General features: G+C 38.0%; 2 protein-coding genes across 5 annotated transcripts in view; both read left to right on the top strand.

Annotated features, from left to right (window-relative positions):
* NCBP1 (nuclear cap binding protein subunit 1) overlaps positions 1–23,963 on the top strand; it is a 45,204-nt gene that overhangs the window by 15,815 nt on the left and 5,426 nt on the right. For 2 of the 4 annotated variants that reach the window (XM_032636046.1, XM_032636047.1), the window contains 16 exons: positions 1,622–1,729; positions 2,087–2,208; positions 3,162–3,231; positions 3,698–3,913; positions 8,966–9,063; positions 10,024–10,087; positions 11,518–11,628; positions 12,334–12,398; positions 13,748–13,810; positions 14,045–14,119; positions 16,256–16,359; positions 18,547–18,669; positions 19,645–19,747; positions 20,931–21,024; positions 21,736–21,839; positions 23,779–23,893. In XM_032636046.1, the coding sequence (XP_032491937.1) occupies positions 1,622–1,729; positions 2,087–2,208; positions 3,162–3,231; positions 3,698–3,913; positions 8,966–9,063; positions 10,024–10,087; positions 11,518–11,628; positions 12,334–12,398; positions 13,748–13,810; positions 14,045–14,119; positions 16,256–16,359; positions 18,547–18,669; positions 19,645–19,747; positions 20,931–21,024; positions 21,736–21,839; positions 23,779–23,893 (1,635 nt within the window). Of the gene's footprint in view, positions 1–1,621; positions 1,730–2,086; positions 2,209–3,161; positions 3,232–3,697; positions 3,914–8,965; positions 9,064–9,627; positions 10,088–11,517; positions 11,629–12,333; positions 12,399–13,747; positions 13,811–14,044; positions 14,120–16,255; positions 16,360–18,546; positions 18,670–19,644; positions 19,748–20,930; positions 21,025–21,735; positions 21,840–23,778; positions 23,894–23,963 lie in introns of all 4 variants that reach the window. The other 2 variants (XM_032636048.1, XM_032636049.1) reach the window with 2 other exon arrangements.
* On the top strand, positions 3,924–8,947 carry LOC116755947 (ras GTPase-activating protein-binding protein 1-like). The gene has a single exon (XM_032636054.1). It carries the CDS (start codon positions 6,263–6,265, stop codon positions 7,742–7,744), a length of 1,482 nt encoding a protein of 493 aa, XP_032491945.1. The 5' UTR covers positions 3,924–6,262; the 3' UTR covers positions 7,745–8,947.

The raw sequence follows: 23,963 nt of genomic DNA, 5'->3' as shown, positions 1-23,963 counted from the left end.
TTTTGTCTTGCCTTTGCCCTCTCATACTCTAAGCAGTCTCCAAGCCCTGTCTGTCCTACCTCCTAAATTTCTCTCCAGTCTGTCCCTTCTCCTTGTCTCCAGGGCCTCTAGTGTAGTTCATGCCTTCCTCGTAATGTCTTAACAGCTCTTTTTGCATCCAGATTCTCTGCCTTTCACTTTATCTTCTGTAGTGGCACCAGAATGGTCTTCTGTAACTAGGCTCTGTTCATGTTGGTTACAGGTTAAAAACCTCAGTTCCTTCCCATTTTCTACAGTGGATAGTCTTCAAAGCCTGGTGCACAAGATGATGCAGGAAGTAAATATCAGAACTCTTACTTACCTTAAATGGAAATGGAATTAAGCCTTATTAATACATAACACATAGATTGACAGTGGGCCAACTTATATATAAGTAAATATTTATGTGTTGAGGTATGTGATCAAATTCTTTTCTATTGAGTACATAATCAAAAGAGTTTGGACACTCATCAAACTATTAAGTTCAGATTCCATTAAGTCTGATCCTTCATGGTTGCCCCAGTCTGTTTCTCTTTGCCTCCCATATACCCTCCAGCTCCATCTGAATTACTTGCTGGTCCCTGAACACACCTTGTTTTTGAACCTTTCTGCCTAGAAGCCTCTCCTTGCTGTCCACGTGAGGACTACTTTTTTCATCCTTTATGATCTAGCCCGATTGTTACCTCCTATATGATGTTTCCCCTTACTCCCTTTGTCCCTGTTTCTAGAACACTTTATTTATCTTTTAGTATAGGATTTATCCATCTGGGTTGAGATTGTGCTTGTCCCACTAGTCTGTGAGCTCCCATGTGAGAGAGACTTTAATAGTGCTCAGCAGTGGCACACAAAGGGCACCCAATAAATATCTGTTCATAAATTTCCATTTCTGTGGTCCAGCGAAAATTTTTTCACAGCCAAACAGAAAAGAAGATTATTGGTTGTAATAGCTAGAATATTAGAGTTTAGGTTCTTAGTTTAGTATAAATGTAAAGCTATAAATGCAGATTCCTGTCCTTCCTACTGTCTCTGTCACAACTATTCAGCTCTGCTGTTATAGCACAAAAGCAGCCACAGACAATATGTAAACAAATAAGCATGGCTGTGTAAAAGTCGATTTGTGGACAATGAAATGTAATTTCATATAATTTGTATGAATCAAAATATTCTTTTGGGTTTTTTTCAAGCATTTAAATATTTAAAAACCATTCTTAGTTTTCAAACTGCTTAAAAAACAGACAGTGGGGGCTTCCCTGGTGGCGCAGTGGTTGAGAGTCCGCCTGCCGATGCAGGGGACACGGGTTCGTGCCCCAGTCCGGATAGATCCCACATGCCACGGAGCAGCTGGGCCCGTGAGCCATGGCCGCTGAGCCTGCGCATCTGGAGCCTGTGCTCCGCAACAGGAGAGGCCACAACAGTGAGAGGCCTGCATACCGCAAAAAAAAACAAAAAAATCAAACAAACAAAAAACAAAACAGGCAGTGGGCTAGATTTGGTCCTTGGGCTGTAGTTTTTCAGAACTGTGGTTTCAAACATTACAGAATTGCTTGTTTTATAATTATTATAAAGGACATTTAGATTTCATAGAAATTGTTCTCCCCACCAGGTCCGTTTTTTATCTGATCTTGTGAATTGTCACGTCATTGCTGCCCCATCAATGGTTGCTATGTTTGAAAATTTTGTAAGTGTAACTCAGGAAGAAGATGTGCCTCAGGTAAGAAAACCCCTTGTGCTGAATCTCGTGCATATAGTACCAGGAATTTTTCACTAGTAACCCTTTAGTAATAAAAACAGAAGATTAACAGTAGATTTATCACATTGTAAATTCTTAATGTCTAACAGTTAAGTCAACTGGTATAATGGTGGGTTCTTGTGACATCTGTACATTAGTTAAATGATTCTGTCTAGTAAGATTAAAGCTAATATATCTAAAAATGCTCTAAATGAGCCAAATGTCTTTGTTAAGTCCTACTGAATTGCATCCATAGGATTTCATTCAGGAATAAATATAATATGAATGAAAATTCACTAGCACCTATTTTAAATGTACCTCTTTAAAAAAATTCTTCAGGTGCGCCGGGATTGGTACGTGTATGCATTTCTATCATCTTTGCCCTGGGTTGGAAAGGAGTTGTACGAAAAGAAAGATGCAGAGATGGACCGAATCTTTGCCAACACTGAAAGCTATCTTAAGTAAGGGAACAGCAGCTTGGTAATGATTTTGTGTCCCCTTAAGTTTTTTCAGAAGAATTTTGTTATAAGTTTCATTTTCTATTAATAGGTAATTCTTTGGATATTGTTAATATCTACTTAGTTACAATAAAGCTAAAGGAAGTCTAAAGATAAAAATCTGCTTTCTCATTACACTAAGGTACCTTTAAATGATTTTTCAAATGTTTTATATTTTTCAAAAGTTGTACTGTTTTTTTAATAATATATAGATGTTTGCAAAAGAATGAAAGTAAGAGTATGAATATGCTAACATTTGAATGTCATTCCCCCTTTTTATACAAATGATAGTCCAGTATACACATTGTTCTTCTATACACACTTGCTTTTTTTTCCCTCTTAATATAGTTTGGATTCGTTGCATAAGATATTTAGCTCTACCTCATTCCTTTTAACAGCTGTATGGTATTCCAGTCTTTTAATGTACCATAATTCCTTTAACTAGTCTCCTGTTGGTAGACATTGAGGCTATTGCAAGTCTTTGGCTATTTTAAACAGTGTTTCAGTGAATATCCTTGTACATACGTCTTTATGTGCACGTACAAATATGTTTTGGGGTGGCATGTACAAATATGTTTTGGGGTGATGTGAGTTCTTAGAAATGGCATAGCTGGGTTGAAGTGTCTTTAACAATTTTAATTTTGGTATTTAGTCAGATTGCCTTCCAAAGAGATTATACTCTTCCATATGTCGTCTAAAGAGATTATATCAGTTAGCCCTCTTCCAGTGATGTTTTTGAAACCGTGTATTTGCCTACATTTTGGCAATGCAATACATTATCAAAGATTCTAATATCTGCCAATCTGATAGGTTAAAATGTTTCACTCCCTTAATTTGCATTTTATTAATTATGAAAGCAACTGAATATCTTTTCATGTTTTAAGAACCTAAATGTAGATTTTCATTCTTACCTTTAGAAGACGCCAGAAGACTCATGTGCCCATGTTACAAGTATGGACTGCGGAGAAACCGCATCCACAAGAAGAGGTAAATTGATTTCAGTCTCTTGTGATACAAGCACAGAGTAGATTCTTATCTCTGTGACATATTCAAATCATCCCATTTGTATACCTCAGCTGGGTTTTCACATTTCATATCAAGGGTTCAGCTCCTCATAGTCCTAGGCATATAGTGGATTTTTAATAAATGTTAGAATGTCATCAAAACATTCCCTATTCTTTGGGATTCCAGATATCATAGAGTTGATGTATTTTTTATTTAAGTGCCCAATTTGAAAAAATAAGAGGTATCAGCCCCAGACAGACTTTATAAAATAAGTAAAACAAAAACAGAAACTTCGCAGTATTCCTTAGTACTGTATTTAATTGGAAGTTAGCTTGCTTTTGTATCCTGTATTTTAGAAGGCAGTAGATTTTTGGTTTTGTCTAGTCAAAATGTTATTTCATCTAGCCTCCAAATATCTATTAATTGTTAAAAATTAATCTGTCTTTAGTATTTAGATTGCCTCTGGGCCCAGATTCAGAAATTGAAAAAGGATCGCTGGCAGGAGCGGCACATCCTAAGACCTTATCTTGCCTTTGACAGCATCCTGTGTGAAGCACTGCAGCACAACCTGCCTCCTTTCACACCACCTCCTCACACTGAAGATTCGGTGTACCCGATGCCAAGGGTCATCTTCAGAATGTTTGATTACACGGATGATCCTGAGGTACATGCATGACCAACAAAAGTGCCTTTCAAAGCGCCTGTGTTGTGTTGTAATTGTGGTTTAATCTTGTTTGAATTATGCCTATGGGACATTTTAATTTTGAGTTGTTTATTATCTAAGAGGGTCATTGACAGCGAAGTTAACAGTTTAATTCAGTGAATGGTATCAGCTCATTATTCAAGAAATCATATTTAGGCAGTGTAAATTGACAGCACGGTGTACAATTGAAGAGTGTAGGTTTGAGAGGCCAAGTAGGTTTGGGTTTTAATCCTGGCTTAGTCATAGCCCAGCTGTGTGATCTTGAGTGAGTTATTTACCTCCCTACCTTAGTTTCCTAATGGAATAATAATAGTATATATCTCATAAAGTTGTAATGAGGATTAAATTATTAACACGCATAAAGTGCATAGAACAGTATGTGACACGTTATGAGTGCTCAGTAAAGTGTTTTTAATTTAAAAATCCCAATGATTAGTATAAGCTGACTTTATAGTTCTTAAATATATGTATTTTTTATTATGAGGTCAGGTTGTTGATAGCTGTTATACTTTAGCAATTAAGAAAATGTATAATTTTGATATTAACATTTGATATAAAAATTTACATTTTAACTGTGCTTTAGTTACTTTATACCTTTGCATTTGAATGACTGTTTTTTTGGGTTTTTTAAAAATTTATTTTTGGCAACGTTGGGTCTTCGTTGCTGCGCACAGGCTTTCTCTAGTTGCAGCGAGCGGGGTCTACTCTTCCTTGCAGTGTGCGGGCTTCTCATTGCAGTGGCTTCTCTTGTTGTGGAGCACGGGCTCTAGGCACACGGGCTTCAGTAGTTGTGGCACATGGGCTCAGTAGTTGTGGTTCACGGGCTTAGTTGCTCTGCGGCATGTGGGATCTTCCTGGACCAGGGCTTGAACCCGTGTCCTCTGCATTGGCAGGCGGATTCTTAACCACTGTACCACCAGGGAAGCCCATGACTGTCTTAACTTTAATGCCCAGGCAGCAAGCACAGTGATCACTGGGCTGGTTCTGAAAAGAAACTCGCCTGGCTAAAGTACTATCTATACCTGTTGCTTAGTACATTCCAGTCAGCATAGAGCAGAGTTTCTCAGCCTCAGCACAATTGGTGCTTTGGGCTGGATAATCCTTTGTTGTGGGGCTGTCCTGTGAATTGTAGGATGCTTAGGAGCATCCCTGGCCTCTACCTTCTAGGTGCCAGTAGCATGTCAGTTGTGACAACCAAAAATGTCTCCAGAGATTGGCAGATGTCCCCTTAGGGGCAAAATTTCCCCCAGTTGAGAACCACTGGCATAAGAACCAATGATACCACCTTAGGTCAAACTTGAGTTTTCTTTCCCTATCTTCTCTCTTCTATGGAAAGTTGCTTATGACCAGGGAAATTTTAGTGTATGTATACTCTATCTCAGGGTAACAAGTTGTTGGATAATTGGTTATATATACAAAATTATGAACTTGCTACCCACTTGCAATATTGCATATATAATGCTTTTAGTTAACTTTATGTAATGGTCTAATTAGAGTATATATAATTGGAAGTCTAATTTACAGTAAGACTGTTAGAATCTTTGTGATTAGGTATTTATTTGTACAAGGGGAACATTAGAATGGCACTTCAAAATTTGCTTTTCCTGTACTATTTGTACTTAATTGGTGTTGCCTCTGTAATGTGCCCATCATCCTTTGCCAGAAGAGCATAAATATGCAAAATACCTGTTTGAAGAGGATTTGGTTTTTTTGTTCTGGGCTTTCAAAAAATGTTTTGTTTTGTTTTTAATTAGAAATGATAAAGTAGATTAAAGTAAAAGTCACCATTAAGTAGTAAGTAATAAGTAAATAAACTCATTGAACCTGTTTGCTATGTATATTTTTTTAATTAAACAATATCATGTAGATAATGTTCTTCAACCTTTTTTAAAACAGCATAGTGTGGATATCTTTCAATGCATACATGATTTTTTTATGTCTACATAGTGTTCGAGACAAAATTTTCCCTCTCTCCATGTTTTTTATAGAAGTAATCCAGTCCCATGGTTTCAAAAAATAAACTGTAATGGCCACAACGGGCGAGAGCAAGCCGCGGCCTGGGCCCCAGGGTGATCTCGGGGGCCTGGGGCCCCGTGCGGCCGGCTCGGTAGCTTTTCCCTCCTGCACCCCCGCACGCGGAGTCCTTCCTCCCCTGGCGGGGTCTCCAGCTTAACCCAGACCAGAGGAGGCTTTTCTTTGGGTGGGGGAGACGAAAGTGCATTGAGAATTTCTCAACTCGGGAAGCAGAAGTGCTGCTCCTAGGTTTTACAGGGAGTAAGGGGGCAGCAGTGAGTTCATGGATATTGAGTGATGATAATAGCTAACCTTTTTCCAAGCCCTCGCTGTGTGCCAGGCACTGTGCGGAGCAACTTGTGTGTCTCTTCTTTACTCCCGAAATGCCCCGATGAGGTTGAATTGACCAAAGCAATGGTTATGGAGAAGCCTAGTCCCCTGCTGGTCGGGTGGGAATTTGTGAGACAGTATTACACACTGTTGAACCAGGCCTTAGACATGCTACACAGATTTTGTGGAAAGAACTCTTCTTATGTCCATGGGGGATTGGATTCAAATGGAAAGCCAGCAGATGCGGTCTATGGACAGAAAGAAATCCATAGGAAAGTGATGTCACAAAATTTCACCAATTGCCACACTAAGATCCGTCATGTCGATGCTCATGCCACCCTGAATGATGGTGTGGTGGTCCAGGCTTTGAGGAGATTCATGCAGACCTTTGTCCTTGCTCCTGAGGGCTCTGTTGCTAATAAGTTCTATGTTCATAATGATATCTTCAGATACCAAGATGAGGTCTTTGGTGGCTTTGTCACTGAGCCTCAGGAAGAATCTGAAGAAGTAGAGGAACCTGAAGAAAGACAGCAGACACCTGAGGTGGTACCTGATGATTCTGGAACTTTCTATGATCAAACTGTCAGCAATGACTTAGAAGAACATTTAGAAGAACTTGTTGCTGAACCAGAGCCTGATCCTGAACCAGAGCCAGAGCAAGAACCTGTGTCTGAAGTCCAAGAGGAAAAGTCTGAGCCAGTATTGGAAGAAACTGTTCCTGAGGATGCTCAGAAGAGTTCTTCTCCAGCGCCTGCAGACATAGCCCAGACAGTGCAGGAGGACTTGAGAACCTTTTCATGGGCATCTGTGACCAGTAAGAACCTTCCACCCAGTGGAGCTGTTCCAGTTACTGGGATACCACCTCATGTTGTTAAAGTACCAGCTTCACAGCCTCGTCCAGAGTCTAAGCCTGAATCTCACATTCCACCGCAGAGGCCTCAGAGGGATCAAAGGGTGCAAGAACAGCAAATAAATGTTCCTCCCCAGAGGAGACCTAGACCAGTCTGTGAGGCTGGTGAGCAAGGTGACGTTGAACCCCGAAGAATCGTGAGACACCCTGACAGTCACCAACTCTTTATCGGCAACCTGCCTCATGAGGTGGACATATCAGAGCTTAAAGATTTTTTTCAAAATTATGGGAATGTGGTGGAGCTACGTATTAACAGCGGTGGGAAATTACCCAATTTTGGGTTCATTGTGTTTGATGATTCTGAGCCTGTTGAGAAGGTGCTTAGCAACAGGCCCATCATGTTCAGAGGTGAGGTCCGTCTGAATGTGGAAGAAAAGAAGACTCAAGCTGCCCGGGAAGGGGATCGCCGAGATAACCACCTTTGGGGACCTGGAGGCCCTCGAGGTGGGCTGGGTGGTGGGATGAGAGGCCCACCCCGTGGAGGCATGGTGCAGAAACCAGGATTTGGAGTGGGAAGGGGCATTGCTCCAAGGCAGTGAATTGCTCTTCACCGATCTTCAGGCAGCAGTACAAACCCTAGCTCCCACAGAATGGTGATTTCTTCAGCCAACCTTTGGTATCTTGGAATCTGATCCTAGTCTATGATAAACTGCTTAAGTTTGTACAGTTCTACTTTTTGTGTTACTGGTGTGTGCTCGTTCCACTCTCACCCCCCCCCCCACCTTTTAGTCCTTCACTTCCAGTTTTGTGGAACGATATTTTAGGAAAAATTGATTTTTAAAGAAGAAAAAAAAAAAGACTGCATTTCCTTGATTTATTTGCATATACAGACTGGATTTTTTTTTAACAGTTTCCCCAAAGGATTGTGTCTTGCTTATTACTGACATTTGGTATGTTTCATTCATTGGAATATTTTTTACTTATTTTCTACATGTTTCAAAAGCCTGTGAGAATTACAGGATTTGATAAACATTTTGAAGGCAGGAAGAACCCAAATTGTCTCTTCTTTGAGAGTCATGACTACCTTCTGGTGTGGAAAAATTGCTGTTAGAAAAATTGACAATTTAGATTCTCTCTGGTATGGTTAAAAACTGAATAAAAGGTGTTAGTAGAGTTTTTCTTTGGATACGTGGTTGCAAAACAGTTCCAAAACCTGTTTTTACCATTGAAACTTAAACTGTGAGATAGGTTTTAAATGTCTAGAATGCAACTGATAAGCTTTTCTTGAACTGTTAGATTTTTTTTTGAAGTAGAGTTTTTTCATGTTTAATTTGTATTTGTAAAAAAAAAAAAAAAACCAAAAAGACCCCAGAAATTTTCAAAAATCTGAATAACACAAAACCGGAGCAAAACTGTTGTGCCTTCTATTTATCTTTGATTCCAGTCTTGGCGATTGTTTAAAGAAAAATAATAAAAAAAATAAACTTAGGTTTGTTCTCTTTAAAAATATAAATAAAAATAAACTGTATAGGACTAATAATACACAAAAATTACTTAGTTTGCTTCATTTAAGACTTGAAGTGGGCAAGGATAGTACAGTGTCAGATGCAGTAGAAAAAACACTATAGCTGACATTCTAATTCTCTTGTAGACATAAGTGAACAAATTTGCTGAAATACAGAGCTTTCACACTTGTGAACTTTTATCCCCAGCATCCAATACAGTGTCTAGAACATAATAAGCTCTGATATATTTGTTGAATAAATGAAAAATAATATTTTGTCTAGGTCTGGAGTATATGTATTTGGTTTTCTTTCCAGGGTCCTGTAATGCCAGGGAGTCATTCAGTGGAAAGATTTGTGATAGAAGAGAATCTTCACTGCATCGTTAAGTCCCACTGGAAGGAAAGGAAGACTTGGTAAGATGCATTTCATGGTACTTTTAGTAGAGTGGAGAAAAAGTAGCAATCTTGATGATTTAGTAAGAGCAAAATGTATGTTAAGAGTAAGAAAATCTTCCTCTCTTCCTGATGCCCTGTCTTGCTAAGACCGATCTCTAAAACACTTGATTTGCTTTCTGGAGGCACTTCACCCTCAAATAGTACTTTCCTGGATGCTGTATAGTACTGTAGTGCTTTATAGTAATATGCATATGATGCCTGCTCTTTTGTATGGATGTTTGCCATGTGCTCTGGACAACTTAACTTGAATGGCAAGCTGTTTTTGGTATGAATGTTGTGGGAATAAATGAATACTAATGGTTTTGCTGTTTCCTAGCAGTTAGACATCAAGCTTTGGAAAAGTTTATTTTTAATATTTTCTGAAACCTTGGAAAGTTTTGGTTTAGATCTTAAAATGGAAAGGAATATAGTATTTTGGGAATGGTCTACCTTATAAAACATTTTAAGTTAGTAGATCTGAATATACTTACTTACTATTATTACTTATATGCCTTTTTTTTTTTTTTTTTTTTGCGGTACGAGGGCCTCTCACTGTTGTGGCCTCTCCAGTTGCGGAGCACAGGCTCCAGACGCGCAGGCTCAGCGGCCATGGCTCTCGGGCCCAGCCGCTCCTCAGCATGTGGGATCTTCCCAGATGGGGGCACGAACCCGTGTCCCCTGCATCGGCAGGCGGACTGTCAACCACTGCGCCACCAGGGAAGCCCACTTACACTCCTTTTGATCTTCCAAGGAGTTTTGCATGCATTAAAGAGTTTCCTTATAGTAGACAAAATAATCTGTGCTGTAGTTAAGTAACTGAAATCTAGAACATTTCAGAAAAGATTTCCTTTATATCTACATACACTGTTTTTGAAACTGCTTATTTAGTTTTTCATGTATCTGTGTGTACTCATTAAACTTAAATTACACTTTTTATAGTGCTGCACAGCTAGTGAGTTATCCTGGGAAGAACAAGATCCCCTTGAACTACCACATAGTTGAGGTATGCATTCCAAATGGAGCTTGTTTTTAAGTTTCAGAATCTTTCTGTTGACTGTAAAGTGTAATCTACTCTTGGCCTTTTTGTTGTTCTTGCTACTTGGCAGGTGCTGAAAATTAATAGAGAAGAGAGGAAATTGCTTTCAATTTTGGAGCTCTGTTAGCCATGTTAGTAAAGAGAAAAGAGGAGGTTAAGCCCAGTGTACAAATGGAATTTTGAGTTGCCTATAATTTATTTATATATTGATAGTATATCTTCATTCATGAATAGTTATCATGGATAATGTAAGTTACCTCTAACTCTGTCAATACATTGTCCACTTAACAGATGTATAAGAGGCTTAAATATTTTAAAATATTGTATTCTTTAGGCAGATAACCCTTTAACTGTGTTTATCTGGCCTCTTATTACTAGCATACCCCTGACTACTGTATTATTTCCTGTATCACAGGGTAGGGATAAGTAGGAATCCTTATTTATTCTTAGAAATCAAAAGAGCCAGTTGTTTTGGAAGTGGAAAAAAATAGATAATGCTTTTGATTCCATTTGAAGTCATACAGAAGGATGATACTAGTAGCGTAGTTGAACACCTTGTAGAGATTTATTTCCCAAAAAACAGTGTTTTCACTTGACCCAAACTGTCAGTTGCATTATTCATTTATGTTAAAATACTCAAAGTGAGCATAATTATGTATCATTTGATTCACTTTTTATTCATACTATACCTATGTACTTCCTTAGAAATGCTGCATCTGTTCTCTTTATAGAACTTGAGAGTGTGGTTAGGCTATGAACTTGACTCACTGACATGTCAGTTGAAATGCAAAACATAAGTCATATTTTTAAATGTGCAAAATGTGTAGAAATTCATACAGAAGTGTGGGAGATGGGAGTGAGAAGAAGGAATGCAGACCAGGCTCTAGAAGTCGAGGTAGATGGTCCACGCATTATATAAAGAGGAAGGAAACAAGTTTGTGAACGAGAGCATGGCAAAAAAGTCTTGGAATACCAAGAATATAGTAACAGTGTAGAATGAGTTAATAACTATCTTCTGTTCCCATCCTCCGAGTCTACAAAGGACTTTTACTTCTTACAGGAATGAAACTCTGGTGGATCTGTGAGTCCCCAGTAAACTGTACCTCCCTGAATTAACTGATACTTCCAGAGTTGAAATTGGGCAGTTCTCTGGAAGTATCAACTAAGCATTAATTTTTGCATATTCTTATTTGATTGAGTTATAGAGATAAGAAATCTTCATTACAGTATTCAATTGTAGATCTTTGTGTTTTAAAGAGCATAATTTTAAAGGTTAAAAAGTAATTTTTTTTATTATGAATACCATAGAGTTAGACTTTAGAACATTGAGGTGTTTCTAATAGTAGAAGTGTGTAGATAGCTGTTGAGTTGAGTTCTGACTCGTGATTCCTTTGTAGGTGATCTTTGCAGAGCTGTTTCAACTTCCAGCACCCCCTCACATTGATGTGATGTACACAACACTTCTCATTGAACTGTGTAAACTTCAGCCTGGCTCTCTACCCCAAGTTGTATCCTTTCCTTTGTTTTTAATGTACTCTCCTTGGCCTGACTTTAAGAGATTATTAAATATTTCTGCTTGTGGGTTTAAATCACTTCATGAAAACAGTTTGGCATTTCTTTAAAAGTTAAACATTACGTGTACTATACAATCCAGCCATTCTGCTCTGGAGTATTTACCCAAGAGAATAAATGTTCATAACTTTATTTGTAATAACCCAAAACTGGAAACAATCCAAATATCCATCAATACAGAATGGATAAGCAAATTTTGTTACAGCTATACAGTGGAATACTACTCAGTAATAAAAAAAAAAGACAAATTTTCAATGCAGGCAGCAACATGAATGAATTGCAAAATAATTATATTGAATAAAAGGTGCCAAACAAATAAGAATTCACACTATATGATACCATTTACACAAAATCCTAGAAAATGCAAAGTAATATAGTGACAGCAGACCAATATTTGCTTGGGGGCATAAATGAGGGGAAAAAGGGAGAATGGGGAACTTTTGGAGATGATGTAAATGCTCATTATCTCGATTTCATGGGTGTATACAGATCAAATGTACATCACTGATACCTCAAAGATCAATTACTTGAAACGAAGCTCAGCATTATTAGTCATTATATAGACTTCTAAGAAATGTTATTTTTTCTACCACAGCTTATTTTCAAGGAGAGTATAGTTTTCCTTATCCTGAAATTCACAGCTTGCACAGGCAACTGAAATGTTATACATGCGTTTGGACACAATGAATACTACATGTGTAGACAGGTATAGTAATTGCCTTATTTCTGTACTGAGTGTTAGCAGCTTCTGCTCCCTGTACTTTATAAAAGAATTGGATAAGGAAAACAATCGCCTTTTTAAGAATTTCCAAGTTGGTTGTTCTTTCTTGCCTCCCGCAAAAAATCCTTTATATAATAAAACTTATAATTGTTATAGCATTACACTTTCTAGTTTAATTTTCAATATGAAATGATGCCCATACTGAGGTTTTCTTTAATTGCATTGTTTAGTTCTTTGGTATGGTTACACTTTTCCCTCTGTAATTGGGTAGGTAAGCTTTTAAAATAGGTTTTATGCTAACCCATGTGTAGAAGCAGAGTCTAATACTGTATATTTATGTTTATATAATATGTATTTTTGTTTATGAATAGTATCTGCTTCTAAAATAATTAGCTACTATGTAACTACAGCTCCAAGACTCAGTTTATACAAAAGCCCATATTGGATTTTTATAGCTGTGGTAATTTCATGCCTGTTGTCGTCTTCTGGGTGAGGTCTATATACTACCTTTATTAGCTGGTGTTCTCTGTTCTGTCAGATATTGAACATTTCCACAATCTGTCATGTCTGCTGTTCAAATGCGATATTTGAAAATTATCAGTAAAGGCTATCCTGTGTTGTTGACCTATTATCTTGAGTAATTTTAATGACTGAAATTATAGATACATAAGGGATGTGCTTTAAGAAGGTGTCTGCTGAGGTTTTTTTCCCAGTCTAATTAATAAACCATCAGTTGTGCTGGGCATCCCTATTATGCCATTCATTCAGCAAGTGTTCATTGGGCTCTTAAAAATTTCACAGTGTTATACAGTCTACTAAGGTGATCCCTATCTAGTCAGATCAGATGTGTTTTTAAGAGAAAAGGGGGCTTTGATGGTATATTTTGTTGTTTGTGGTGAAAGGGTGTAGTATGATGATGAGAGACTACTTTGGCTCGTCCGTTTATAAAACGTTTTTAATCTTTTTTATTTTTACACCTCACACCTCTGTTTCGTTGTCAGTTAAATGGGGAAAATAATACATTCCTCAGAAGTTATTGTGAGAATTAAATTATATAAACATATATAAGGTACTTGATATAAAACAGGCACTTGAATCATATCAATTATTCACTTAAAAAGGATAGCACTGTTAGGAGGAGTGAGATGGGGGACTGTTACTTTTTGAAGTAGAAGGTGAGTTACAGGATTTGCACAGAAAAGGGTAACTGGTAGGAGAAAATACAGCTGTAGGTAGGGGTAAATCGGGTTTTGTCTGAAGGATTATGTAAGTTCCTGTTATAAATTGCAAGCATTCATCCTTTTCTGTCCCCCCCACCCCACTTCTCTGTATAGGTTTATTAATTGGTTTTCGCATCATCTAAGTAACTTCCAGTTCCGTTGGAGCTGGGAAGATTGGTAAGCAGTGTTGTGTATATTATATCTTTCTTCTCTCTACAGTCTGCCATTTTTTTAAAAAAGTTAATATTTAAAACTATAATATCTTCTTCACGGTCTGAAAGATTTAGGGTTTTTTTGGTATGTATATAAATGTAATAATTTAGGTAGAAGGGAACTATTTGTAGCTAAGTACAAGTTAGGTATAGGTGCAGATCATGTGTAAGAACTTACAAAACTATATTTCCTCATTAGGTCAGATTGTCTTACTCAAGATCCAGAAAGTCCCAAACCAAAGTTTGTAAGAGAAGTTCTAGAAAAATGTATGAGGTAAGTTCTTTGTGTTTTCTCCTTGGCTTAGGTCTTCTAATTTCTGTGGGGGTATTTTTCCCTTCTCTGCATTTGTGATATATGTCTAGAATATTATTTTTAAAATCCAAGTACCTACCTCTCTTCCCTTTCAGTTTGTAATCAAGATTTAGGCTGAAAAACTTGGGCAACCATGCCATCTGGATTCTATGTGAATTAAGCCAATAAGGTTTTTTTGTCAAACAGACTTTGAAATCATTTCAAATTTCAGGAAAATTGCCAAAATAGAGCTCTGTATAGTGTTCATCTAGATTCCCTAGTTAACATTTTACTACATTTGTTCTAATGTCCTAGTCCTTTTTCCCTCTCTGTGTATGTAATCTACCCTTTATATTGGTCTTTTTCTGAACCCTTTGAAAACAAGTTGCAGATATGATGTCCAAGCATCCTTTAATGGTCGGTTGTATATTTCCTGAAAACAAAAACACTCTCCTACATGACCAGCATACAGCTCTCCAAATCAGGAAATGAGCTCTGATACAGTAATACCACTATACGATCCACAGATGCTGCTGAAATTTTGCTAACCATCCCAACAATGTCTTTTCCCTTTCTGGTCCAGAATTCTTGGATAGAACGTGTGTAGCATTTAGTTGTCATTTTCTTCAGTCAATCTTTTTTTTTTTTTTTTGGCGGTACGCGGGCCTGTCACTGTTCTGGCCTCTCCCGTTGCGGAGCACAGGCTCCAGACACGCAGGCTCAGTGGCCATGGCTCACGGGCCCAGCCGCTCCGTGGCATATGGGATCTTCCCAGACCAGGGCACGAACCCATGTCCCCTGCATTGGCAGGCGGACTCTAAACCACTGCGCCACCAGGGAAGCCCTCTTCAGTCAGTCTTGAACAGCTATTCTTTATCTTTCATGTCCTTGTCAGTTTTAAAGAATGTAGGCCTTACTTTGTTGTGTTGCCTTGATGGCGCCCTCATGACTCAAGTCTTGCATTGTCCCACCACTAGAGATGTTAACCTTGATTACATGGCCATGTCAGGCCTCTCTAACTTAAATTCACCATTTTTCCCCTTTGTAGTTAATATTTTGTGGGAAATACTCTGAGGTTACATCCTGTTCTTCATCAGACCTCCACTGACAACTTGTACTTTTATCTATCACCACTGTGGTAATTGCCAAGTGATGATTCTCTTTGTCTATTATTTTTTCTACATTTATTAGTTGGCATTCTACTGTAAGAAAGAGCTTTCCTTTTTCACCCATTTATTAATTCCTGTTTATATATCAGTAGGGACTATTTCATTCAGTGGGTTCTAATTCATTACTGTCTTTATTAATTATGATGCTCAGATTGTCCCTGATTTGTCCATTGGGAGTCCCTTGTGGCTCCTGTGTCCTTTTTTTTCTTCTTTAATGTCCCCCTCCATTCACTGAGCATTTCCTTATTTCTGGCACAAGATATTCCAGGCTTATCTTGTGTTTCCTTGCCCCTTTCCTGAAATCATCTATTTATTCAAGGAGTCCGAGTTTCTTTTAGTGGAGCATGGCACTTAGGAAGCAAGGTCTGGACACTTGATGTGCTTGTTGCTATTGGGGTGTCATTGGTTCTAGGCCCTCTGGATGGACAAGGGTAGTGAATGTATTTCTACACACACACACACACACACACATCTGTAACTATTTTTATATCCACTTAGATGTGTGTATCCCTCCAATTCCAACCAAACATCTCATTTTTTTCTTAGCCTTCCCCTTTGCCATGATTTGTAAATACCTTTGCAGGCATTAAGAAACCTGGTTCCCATTAGCCTCAATAAGTATTTATTTGCTGCAATATAACCAGTCTCCCAACCATACAAACGGTTTCCTCTACCTCATCCCACCCCACCATCACCACCCCACATACCTGGCCTCCAGGCTTGTGGACCCAGTGGCCCACATCTCAGTGCAAACCAGTAAGTTTTGAAGAAGGCCTGAGTTCTCGTGCTGGCCTAGACAACAGTTTAAAAGACTTGTTGTCCTCTTTTATTTCTTGGTTGTCAGCTGAGTCCGGGGTGTTGGGAGATTGTGACCTTCTAGGTAAGTTGGATGTTACTGAAGAGTGGAACTGATGAATGATATTTTCTGAGGCTCTTATTTGTATTGTAGGTTGTCTTACCATCAGCGTATATTAGATATTGTCCCTCCTACCTTCTCAGCTCTATGTCCTGCAAACCCAACCTGCATTTACAAGTATGGAGATGAAAGTAGCAGTAAGTAATAAAACAAATCCTGTTTTTAAAAGGTACTAATGCAAGTATTCTCTTAAGTCAGTTATCTAAGGTGGAGAAAGTGAACTATTTCTCTTCTTGGGTTTATATTTTCTGTTTGAAAGGTGATTTCTCACTAACCTCTATTGTTTTATTTGCTGTCATTTTGAAGGTTTATTATGATTTACTTAGTTATTACTGGCTTGTTACTTTTTTCTTTTAATATTGTTTATAATGTTATATCCATGACATTATTTTAAATGTTGCTAAGTATAGCAAGATGAATTTATAGACAGAACTTAATAGAATGAAAATACATTTGTCATGGCAATGGAGATTACTCGAACTGATTGATATCTGGTAACAGTTCAGGTGCACATAGACTGTATTTTGACCAGCAGTATGCCGCTAGAAGTAAATTCTTAAACATGCTTTTCTTACTTTTTGGTCACATCATTTCTGAGGTTGCACTATAAATCGGGGGGGGGCTACATAATTTGATATGCCATTTTGTGCTTCACACTTATTGGTAAGCACTGGTAGAGAGTTAGGTGTGGAGTTTCCAAGTTAGTCTTTTCACATGGCACTGAACACAGCTCCTCCAGAAGCCTTCCAGTTCGTGTTGTGTAGCAGTTCTTTGCATCTTGAAACTCACTCCTCTCCCTTGCCTTCTCATATTGTACCCCTGGTTCTCCACCTGCACCTCAGACTACACCTGTTTTCCTTGAAATAAACTCAGTTGGTTCCAATGCTAAGTACATTTCCTATGTTACTATGTCACGTATTCCTTAAAACAACTCTGAGAAATAGGTATGTTTATTTTACAAATTTTACAATGAGGAAATGGCTTCAAAGAGAGTGAGATTGCTTTGAGTGGTAAAGCCCAGAGTCAGATACTGAGCAGCCCTGCTCTTGACCACTGTCTTTTCCTGAAAAAGCAAAGCTTGATGTGGTACTTGTAAGTGCCAAGTTTTGATTTCTGCTTTGTACTGGCTCAGAGAACCATAAGGTACAGTCTTTGATATCAAAGAGTTCAGACTTTTGTTGAACACTGAGCTTTCTTTTTTTCCATAGAAATAACTCAGCCTAACACTTAAGGCCCTCCTGTCATTCCTACTTTACGATTTGTCAGTTCTTCTCAAACGAACCTCCACTCCAGCCAGGCCCACTTCTTTATTTTTTCTATGCTTTCTTGCGTTTGCCTTTGTGCCATTATCCCATTCTAGAAAGCCCTTTCTCTTCTGATTCCTGTTCTCTTTCCAGGGTCTGGCCCAAGCTCCAGTCTTTTAAATATTTTTTAACGCAAGCCAGTTTTGTGTTGCTCTCTGGCTACTTCTTATGTGAATATCTTGGTTTTCCACCTAGAATGTAGACGTCACAGTGGCAGAGGATTCTTTTTTTCTTCACTATTTTCTCTCCCACTTTCAAGAAAAGCACACAGCACATGTGACCTGTTGTAATTGACTTTATTCATTCCAAGTGCTTAGTAACTCATGTTCTATGTCAGAATTGATTTTCTGTTACCTCTTTGTCTACCTTACATTAAAAGTAGTTGTTCTGGTGACGCCATACAGTATATCAGTATATACTAGTACAATATAATACAGTAAGGACTCAACAGGTATTAACCACCAGTAAACATGTGGAGTCAAAGCACATGACCATCTGGCTTACACAGATTCAAGTGTGTGGACTCAGCAGAAGAGAAAAGCAAAAAATCTGTCTTAAGTTGGCAGCCTTCACGTTGTTCAAACCCAAATTTAGTTTCCACTGTCTTAGGGAAAGGGAGGAGGAAGGGTACATTGACCAAAATCAAAGAGAATACATTGATTCTCAGCTTACGGAGGCCTAGGGATTTGAGGACTGTCAAAGGACAGCTGCAGCTGTGTCCCCTCACCCTCATCCCTGAGGAAGATCGGTACCCCTCATGCTCTGAATTTCAGTTAGCTCCGTGTTAAGGAAGTATCAGGGCAAGAATTACCTCTTATGCTTTATTTTAGGTGAAAAAACCATTGCCCTATTAAATGAAACTTTCACATGTGGTTATCTTTATACAGAATATTGATCTTAGGATAAAGAGTACTCTATTTTAAAAGAAAAGAATTTTTTTTTTAAAGTTTCTCAGTTATTTAACTAATTGCAACAATAGTCTTAAAACCTGGTCTACTCTCCTCCCCATTCTGTGCTTAGACTCTCTTCCTGGACATTCGGTTGCCCTCTGTTTAGCTGTTGCTTTTAAAAGTAAAGCAACCAATGATGAAATCTTCAGCATTCTGAAAGATGTACCAAATCCTAACCAGGATGACGATGATGGTAAGGGAATTAAATATTTCTTGAATGGAACTCTGTATGGGCCATGTTAAAAGTATAAACATAATTTTCTTAAATCTCATGGGATACTCATAAAGCAATATATTTGTTTGGCCTGTCCAACCTGACCATTGTTCCCAGAACCCAGCTATCTTCTCCCTTAAACGTTCCCTCTTTTCACTTTAGAGAGTTTCCTGCCCAGAAAGACTTGGTATATTATAAAGTTGGATTTTCTCTCCAAATTAAACTATAAGTTTATCATCAACAGATAGATAAGACAAAAAGAATGAGAGGGACTTGCTTTATGTTGTATTAAAACATCTTGAAAATTACAATAACTAAAACAAAAAAATCAGTAAAAGAGATGAAAAGTCTACTGGGACAACTAGGTTAACCATTTGTTGGGGGGCAGATTTTGTTGTTAGATGTGTTACATAATGACGTGCACAGAAAAATGACACAGTCAAAACATTAATGGTGTTTGGGTTATTTATTATTGGGATTTTGTTTGTTTAGATTTTTTAAGAAACTTGTATTATGATGTTAAAGAAAATGTATTTAGAAAGTATAATTCAAAATGTTAAATTTAGACATTCTCAAACATCTTAGGACATAGACCTAACTGTTAAGGGCTTACTGTATTTTTTTCTTTTACTATATTTATTATCTTGGCCACTATGTAGAGAGATAAGAACAAGGAAATCTATGTGGTATTTGTAAAAAGAAATGGATCATATAGAATTAGGGAAACAATCCCCAAAAATTTAAGAATTAAGATTATGCTTAGTTTTATATTTTGAGTATTTGAAATCAGTGATAGTCTTTTATCATCTATTAGTACTCAAAGACATTTGCTTGAATGTCTCACTTGGTATTTGGATGTGAGTGTGCCATCTGTTTAGCGATTCAGGCAAGGGACCAAAAAATTGCTATACGTAAGACATTTTCCTAACTCTCTTACTGTGGGCTATTTTTCAGATGAAGGATTCAGCTTTAACCCATTGAAAATAGAGGTCTTTGTACAGACTCTGCTACACTTAGCAGCCAAGTCATTCAGCCACTCCTTCAGTGCTCTTGCAAAGTAAGTACAACAAGAACACACATGCTGTCTTGAGGGTTTAGGACTTTGTTTGGTGAACATCAATGGCATCCTGATTTTTACCTAAAATTATTGACTGTGAAGATCTTAATAACAGTATTATCATATAATTTGATACAATGGGTTTTGGTTTGTGGTAGCTAAAATCCCCATCCTATGGCTCCTAGTCTGTTAGCACAGTTTGCATGTATATATATTCAATAGAATGTACATTTTTTCATATAAACCTTTAGAGAAACAAGTGAAAAACCTGGGTCCATAGGACAGTCATATATACAGTCAAGAAGTTGCCACCTTGGGACTTCCCTGATGGCACAGTGGTTAAGAATCCACCTACCAATGCAGGAGATGCAGGGACTTCCCTGATGGCACAGTGGTTAAGAATCCACCTACCAATGCAGGAGATGCAGGTTCGATCCCTGGTCTGGGAAGATCTCACATGCCGCAGAGCAACTAAGCCCATGTGCCACAACTACTGAGCCTGCAAGCCACAGCTACTGAGCCTGTGTTCCACAACAAGAGAAGCCACCACAATGAGAAGCCCACTCGCTACAACTAGAGAAAGCACACACACAGCAACACAGCCATCCATCCATCCATACATCAATAAATAAATATATTTATTTCTTTAAAAAAAAAAAGTTGCCACCTTGTCTAAGCATCTTCCTAAAAAAAGGTTAGCAGAATTGAGAGCCAGCTACATTTTTAGGAGCCACCCAAAGGTTGGCATCTAAAGACAGAACTTTCTAACTCGTCCCACAGTTCCAAATGAAGAAAGAACATACAGATATTCCTTCAGTTGAGCAGAGAAACTAGACTCCTCACCCCATCTCAACTTCCAAGTCTGTATATGACTTGCAGGATTCTCACAGAAGGCACAGTCAGAATACTGCACCTGTGTTTGGAGACAGTTCCTTAGCCCTCATCTATAGATACACAGTAAACTATAGTCCTAGGCTAATGATAGTATAATTTTCCTAAGATTTTATGACAAATTCCATACAAACTGAAATCCTAGTCATACCTTTTATATCCTTAATGGTTAGCGTTTGGTTATTTTGCATTTATATATTGTGCTGTAAACTGAGTAGCACTGTAAAGGCTTTGAAAATATTAAAATGTTTAATAAGTTTGTATGTGGTGTTTTTCCCCCCACTGTCAAAAGGTTTCATGAAGTCTTCAAAACCCTAGCTGAAAGTGATGAAGGAAAATTACATGTTCTAAGAGTCATGTTTGAGGTCTGGCGGAACCATCCACAGGTAAATTAAGACACATTGAGGTGCTGATTGTACAGGTATAAAAATAAGGCAGTTAATACCGTCGCTTCAGTTTGCAGAACATGAAATTTGACTCTTGCCTATAGAACAGTTTTTAAATCTGTAATTTTAGTGCTATGAAAAAGTAATGATGTTTGAGTCATTCTTTAAAGAGCAAGTGTTATGATTTGGTTTGGTATTGTAATATCTCAGTGCATTTTAAGTACTTAATGAGAATGCTTATTTCTTGGACGTTCTCCAGTTGGGTAGGAAAGAGTTATCTAGTCTAGCCAGTTTCTAAAACACAAGCTCCAGATTTGTCAAATCTCGATACACTATTATCATACCATGTATTATAAACAGGCATTAAAATAAATTTCAGAGTTATATTAAGACTTTTGGGATAAAACTATCTTGTATTTCTAAATTTTAAGATTCGATGGAAATTATATATTTTGTATATATCATCTGAAATTTAAAGAAACATTGTTAAGTTAATATTCAGAGTTTTTCTTTTTGCTCAATCTTTGTGTTCTTGTATTCTTAAAATAAGTACCAGAGCCAAGCAGAAGGCAAAATAAATCTTAAGACCTAATGGTTAAATTGTTCAGTTCCATAGCCACTGAAAATGCACTTCAGTTTTGCAGCAGTGGGATTATCGTGGCCTACATATAAGTGTGATTTACCCTAATAATTTATTTTCTCTGATTGTAGATGATTGCTGTACTAGTAGATAAGATGATTCGTACACAGATTGTTGACTGTGCTGCAGTAGCAAATTGGATCTTCTCTTCAGAACTATCTCGTGACTTTACTAGGTAATACGGATTATTTTACAAAGTTCCTGTTCTCTAAGAATTAGTTTACATGTGGTCCCTTATACATGAGCTCCAAATTCTGATCCAAACCAGGTTGATATTAATATAATGGTCCAATCTGGTAGGATTGGACTTGGCAAAGATTCTTGCACAATGGAAATCCACACAGCCAGTCCGGCTGCAGTGTCTCTTAGGGATATACGTAAGTTGAATTAGGACTCAGCCAGTCAAGGAGAAATGCTTATAAAGGATCCAAACTATTGGGAGGGAAGATCAGGCTGTATGTCAGGGTCTCAACTAGACAATGGGACATGGGCAGGAGTTCCAGCTCCACTGGGGACCTGAAATGCACCCCCGGAACTGGTAGAAATCACAGTCTGTCATAGATTACACATCATGGAGGGACTGAGGAAAGCCTGGTGGGCACCTGAATGCCCCTGGGGAAGGGAGGTCTCACCTCAGTCATAAAAGTCCTTGATTTAATACACAGAAGATTCATTCTAGACTCATTTCTCCTAAAGGAAAGAGGCTTTTCATTAAGTTTGGTTCTTATACATGAAGTTGAGTCCATAGGCTTTATAACTGATCAGGACTGGGACAGCAAGAGCTGACACAAAACAGGAAACAAAGGAAAATTACTTGCAAAGACATAAATATCCATCACAACCTTTATCCTCTTCATTGTATGTTATTGGCAGAGGACACTAGTCTGAAATAAACTGAATCCTTAGGGTGAAAGAATGTGGCCTGAGGTTATCATACCAGCCAAGTAGGTACTCACAAATGAAGGCAACATCAGACCATTCTCAGATTTGCAAAATCTCAGAAAACTGACAACTCAAGTAGGTGTTAGCCATTATCCTGAATGATTTACATCTGCAACTCTAACTCTGCAAAGCCTTCCTTGACCACCCCTTCCAGAGTTAAAGTACTGTGCTCTTTTATCCTATCTGCTAACATTCTAGACCTTGAGTTTTATGAAATGATTAGTTTATTACCTTCCACTTCAACTGTCATTGTCCAGATCAAAATCTGTAGAAAAAAGTACTCTTCTGTACTCTTCTGTGCTGTATATCCTGGGGTTAGGAGACCAAATGTATAGACATACAAGCAGTTAAGAAGCTACTTAAAAAGCACATGCATATTTATGCAACAAACATCTAAAGCACTTACAGGTGATCCTGGTATTTGAGCAAGTAGTTGACATAAATATCTCATTCTTAAAAGCCTAGCAGTTGATAGCTATTATCAACTAATGAGATTCTTAAATGTGTCAAGAGAATTGGCTGAGTTTGTGCTAGTTAAATATCAACAGTATAAACCATGCAAATGAGCCTGATTGTTTCCATTTCAAGCTGCAATAGTGTTTACATTTAGAAGAGAGAAAATGTATTTTTGTTCCTAACCTGTTTTTTCTGGTTTGCCATTTCATTGAATATGTACACATACCTTCTATGTGTGTCTAGTAGGGGATGGAAATAAGAAAAATGACAAGGACCCAATATTGCCTTCAGGAAGCTCACCTGAGTAATGGGTGGAGCTAGATGTTCTGCACAGTTGACAATACAAGAAAAATCGTAATTGTTGCTGGAGAGATATGCCTTATTCTGTCTGCCTAAATAACAGAAGGCTAGGGCTTCCCTGGTGGCGCAGTGGTTGAGAGTCCGCCTGCCGATGCAGGGGACACAGGTTCGTGCCCCGGTCCGGGAAGATCCCACATGCCGTGGAGTGGCTGGGCCCGTGAGCCATGGCCGCTGAGCCTGTGCTCTGCAACAGGGAGAGGCCACAACAGTAAGAGGCCCGCGTACCGCAAAAAAAAAAAAAACAAAACAGAAGGCTATATAAAACCTGAAGAATGAGTAGGTTATAAAAGTTGAGAGGTCTTATTTTCTATGAGTAGAGTTTAACATATAGTAATCAAATGCCTTATTACTTTAAGATTGTTTGTTTGGGAAATCTTGCACTCCACAATTCGTAAGATGAACAAACACGTTCTTAAGATCCAGAAGGAGCTAGAAGAGGCTAAAGAAAAACTCGCAAGGCAACATAAACGGGTAAGTCTTGTGTTGATTGTAAATGGTCAAAGAAAGTATACCAGAAACTTTTGCGAATATTCATTACCTT

This window comes from Phocoena sinus, chromosome 6 (assembly GCF_008692025.1).
Source record: "Phocoena sinus isolate mPhoSin1 chromosome 6, mPhoSin1.pri, whole genome shotgun sequence".
Taxonomy (NCBI): domain Eukaryota; kingdom Metazoa; phylum Chordata; class Mammalia; order Artiodactyla; family Phocoenidae; genus Phocoena; species Phocoena sinus.
The sequence above is the reverse complement of the archived record's forward strand: the minus strand, read 5'-3'. Positions and strand labels throughout refer to the sequence as shown.

Bases quoted from the DNA above. Each gene is read 5' to 3' on its own strand.
- LOC116755947 (XM_032636054.1), top strand. From the start codon at position 6,263: ATGATAATAGCTAACCTTTTTCCAAGCCCTCGCTGTGTGCCAGGCACT.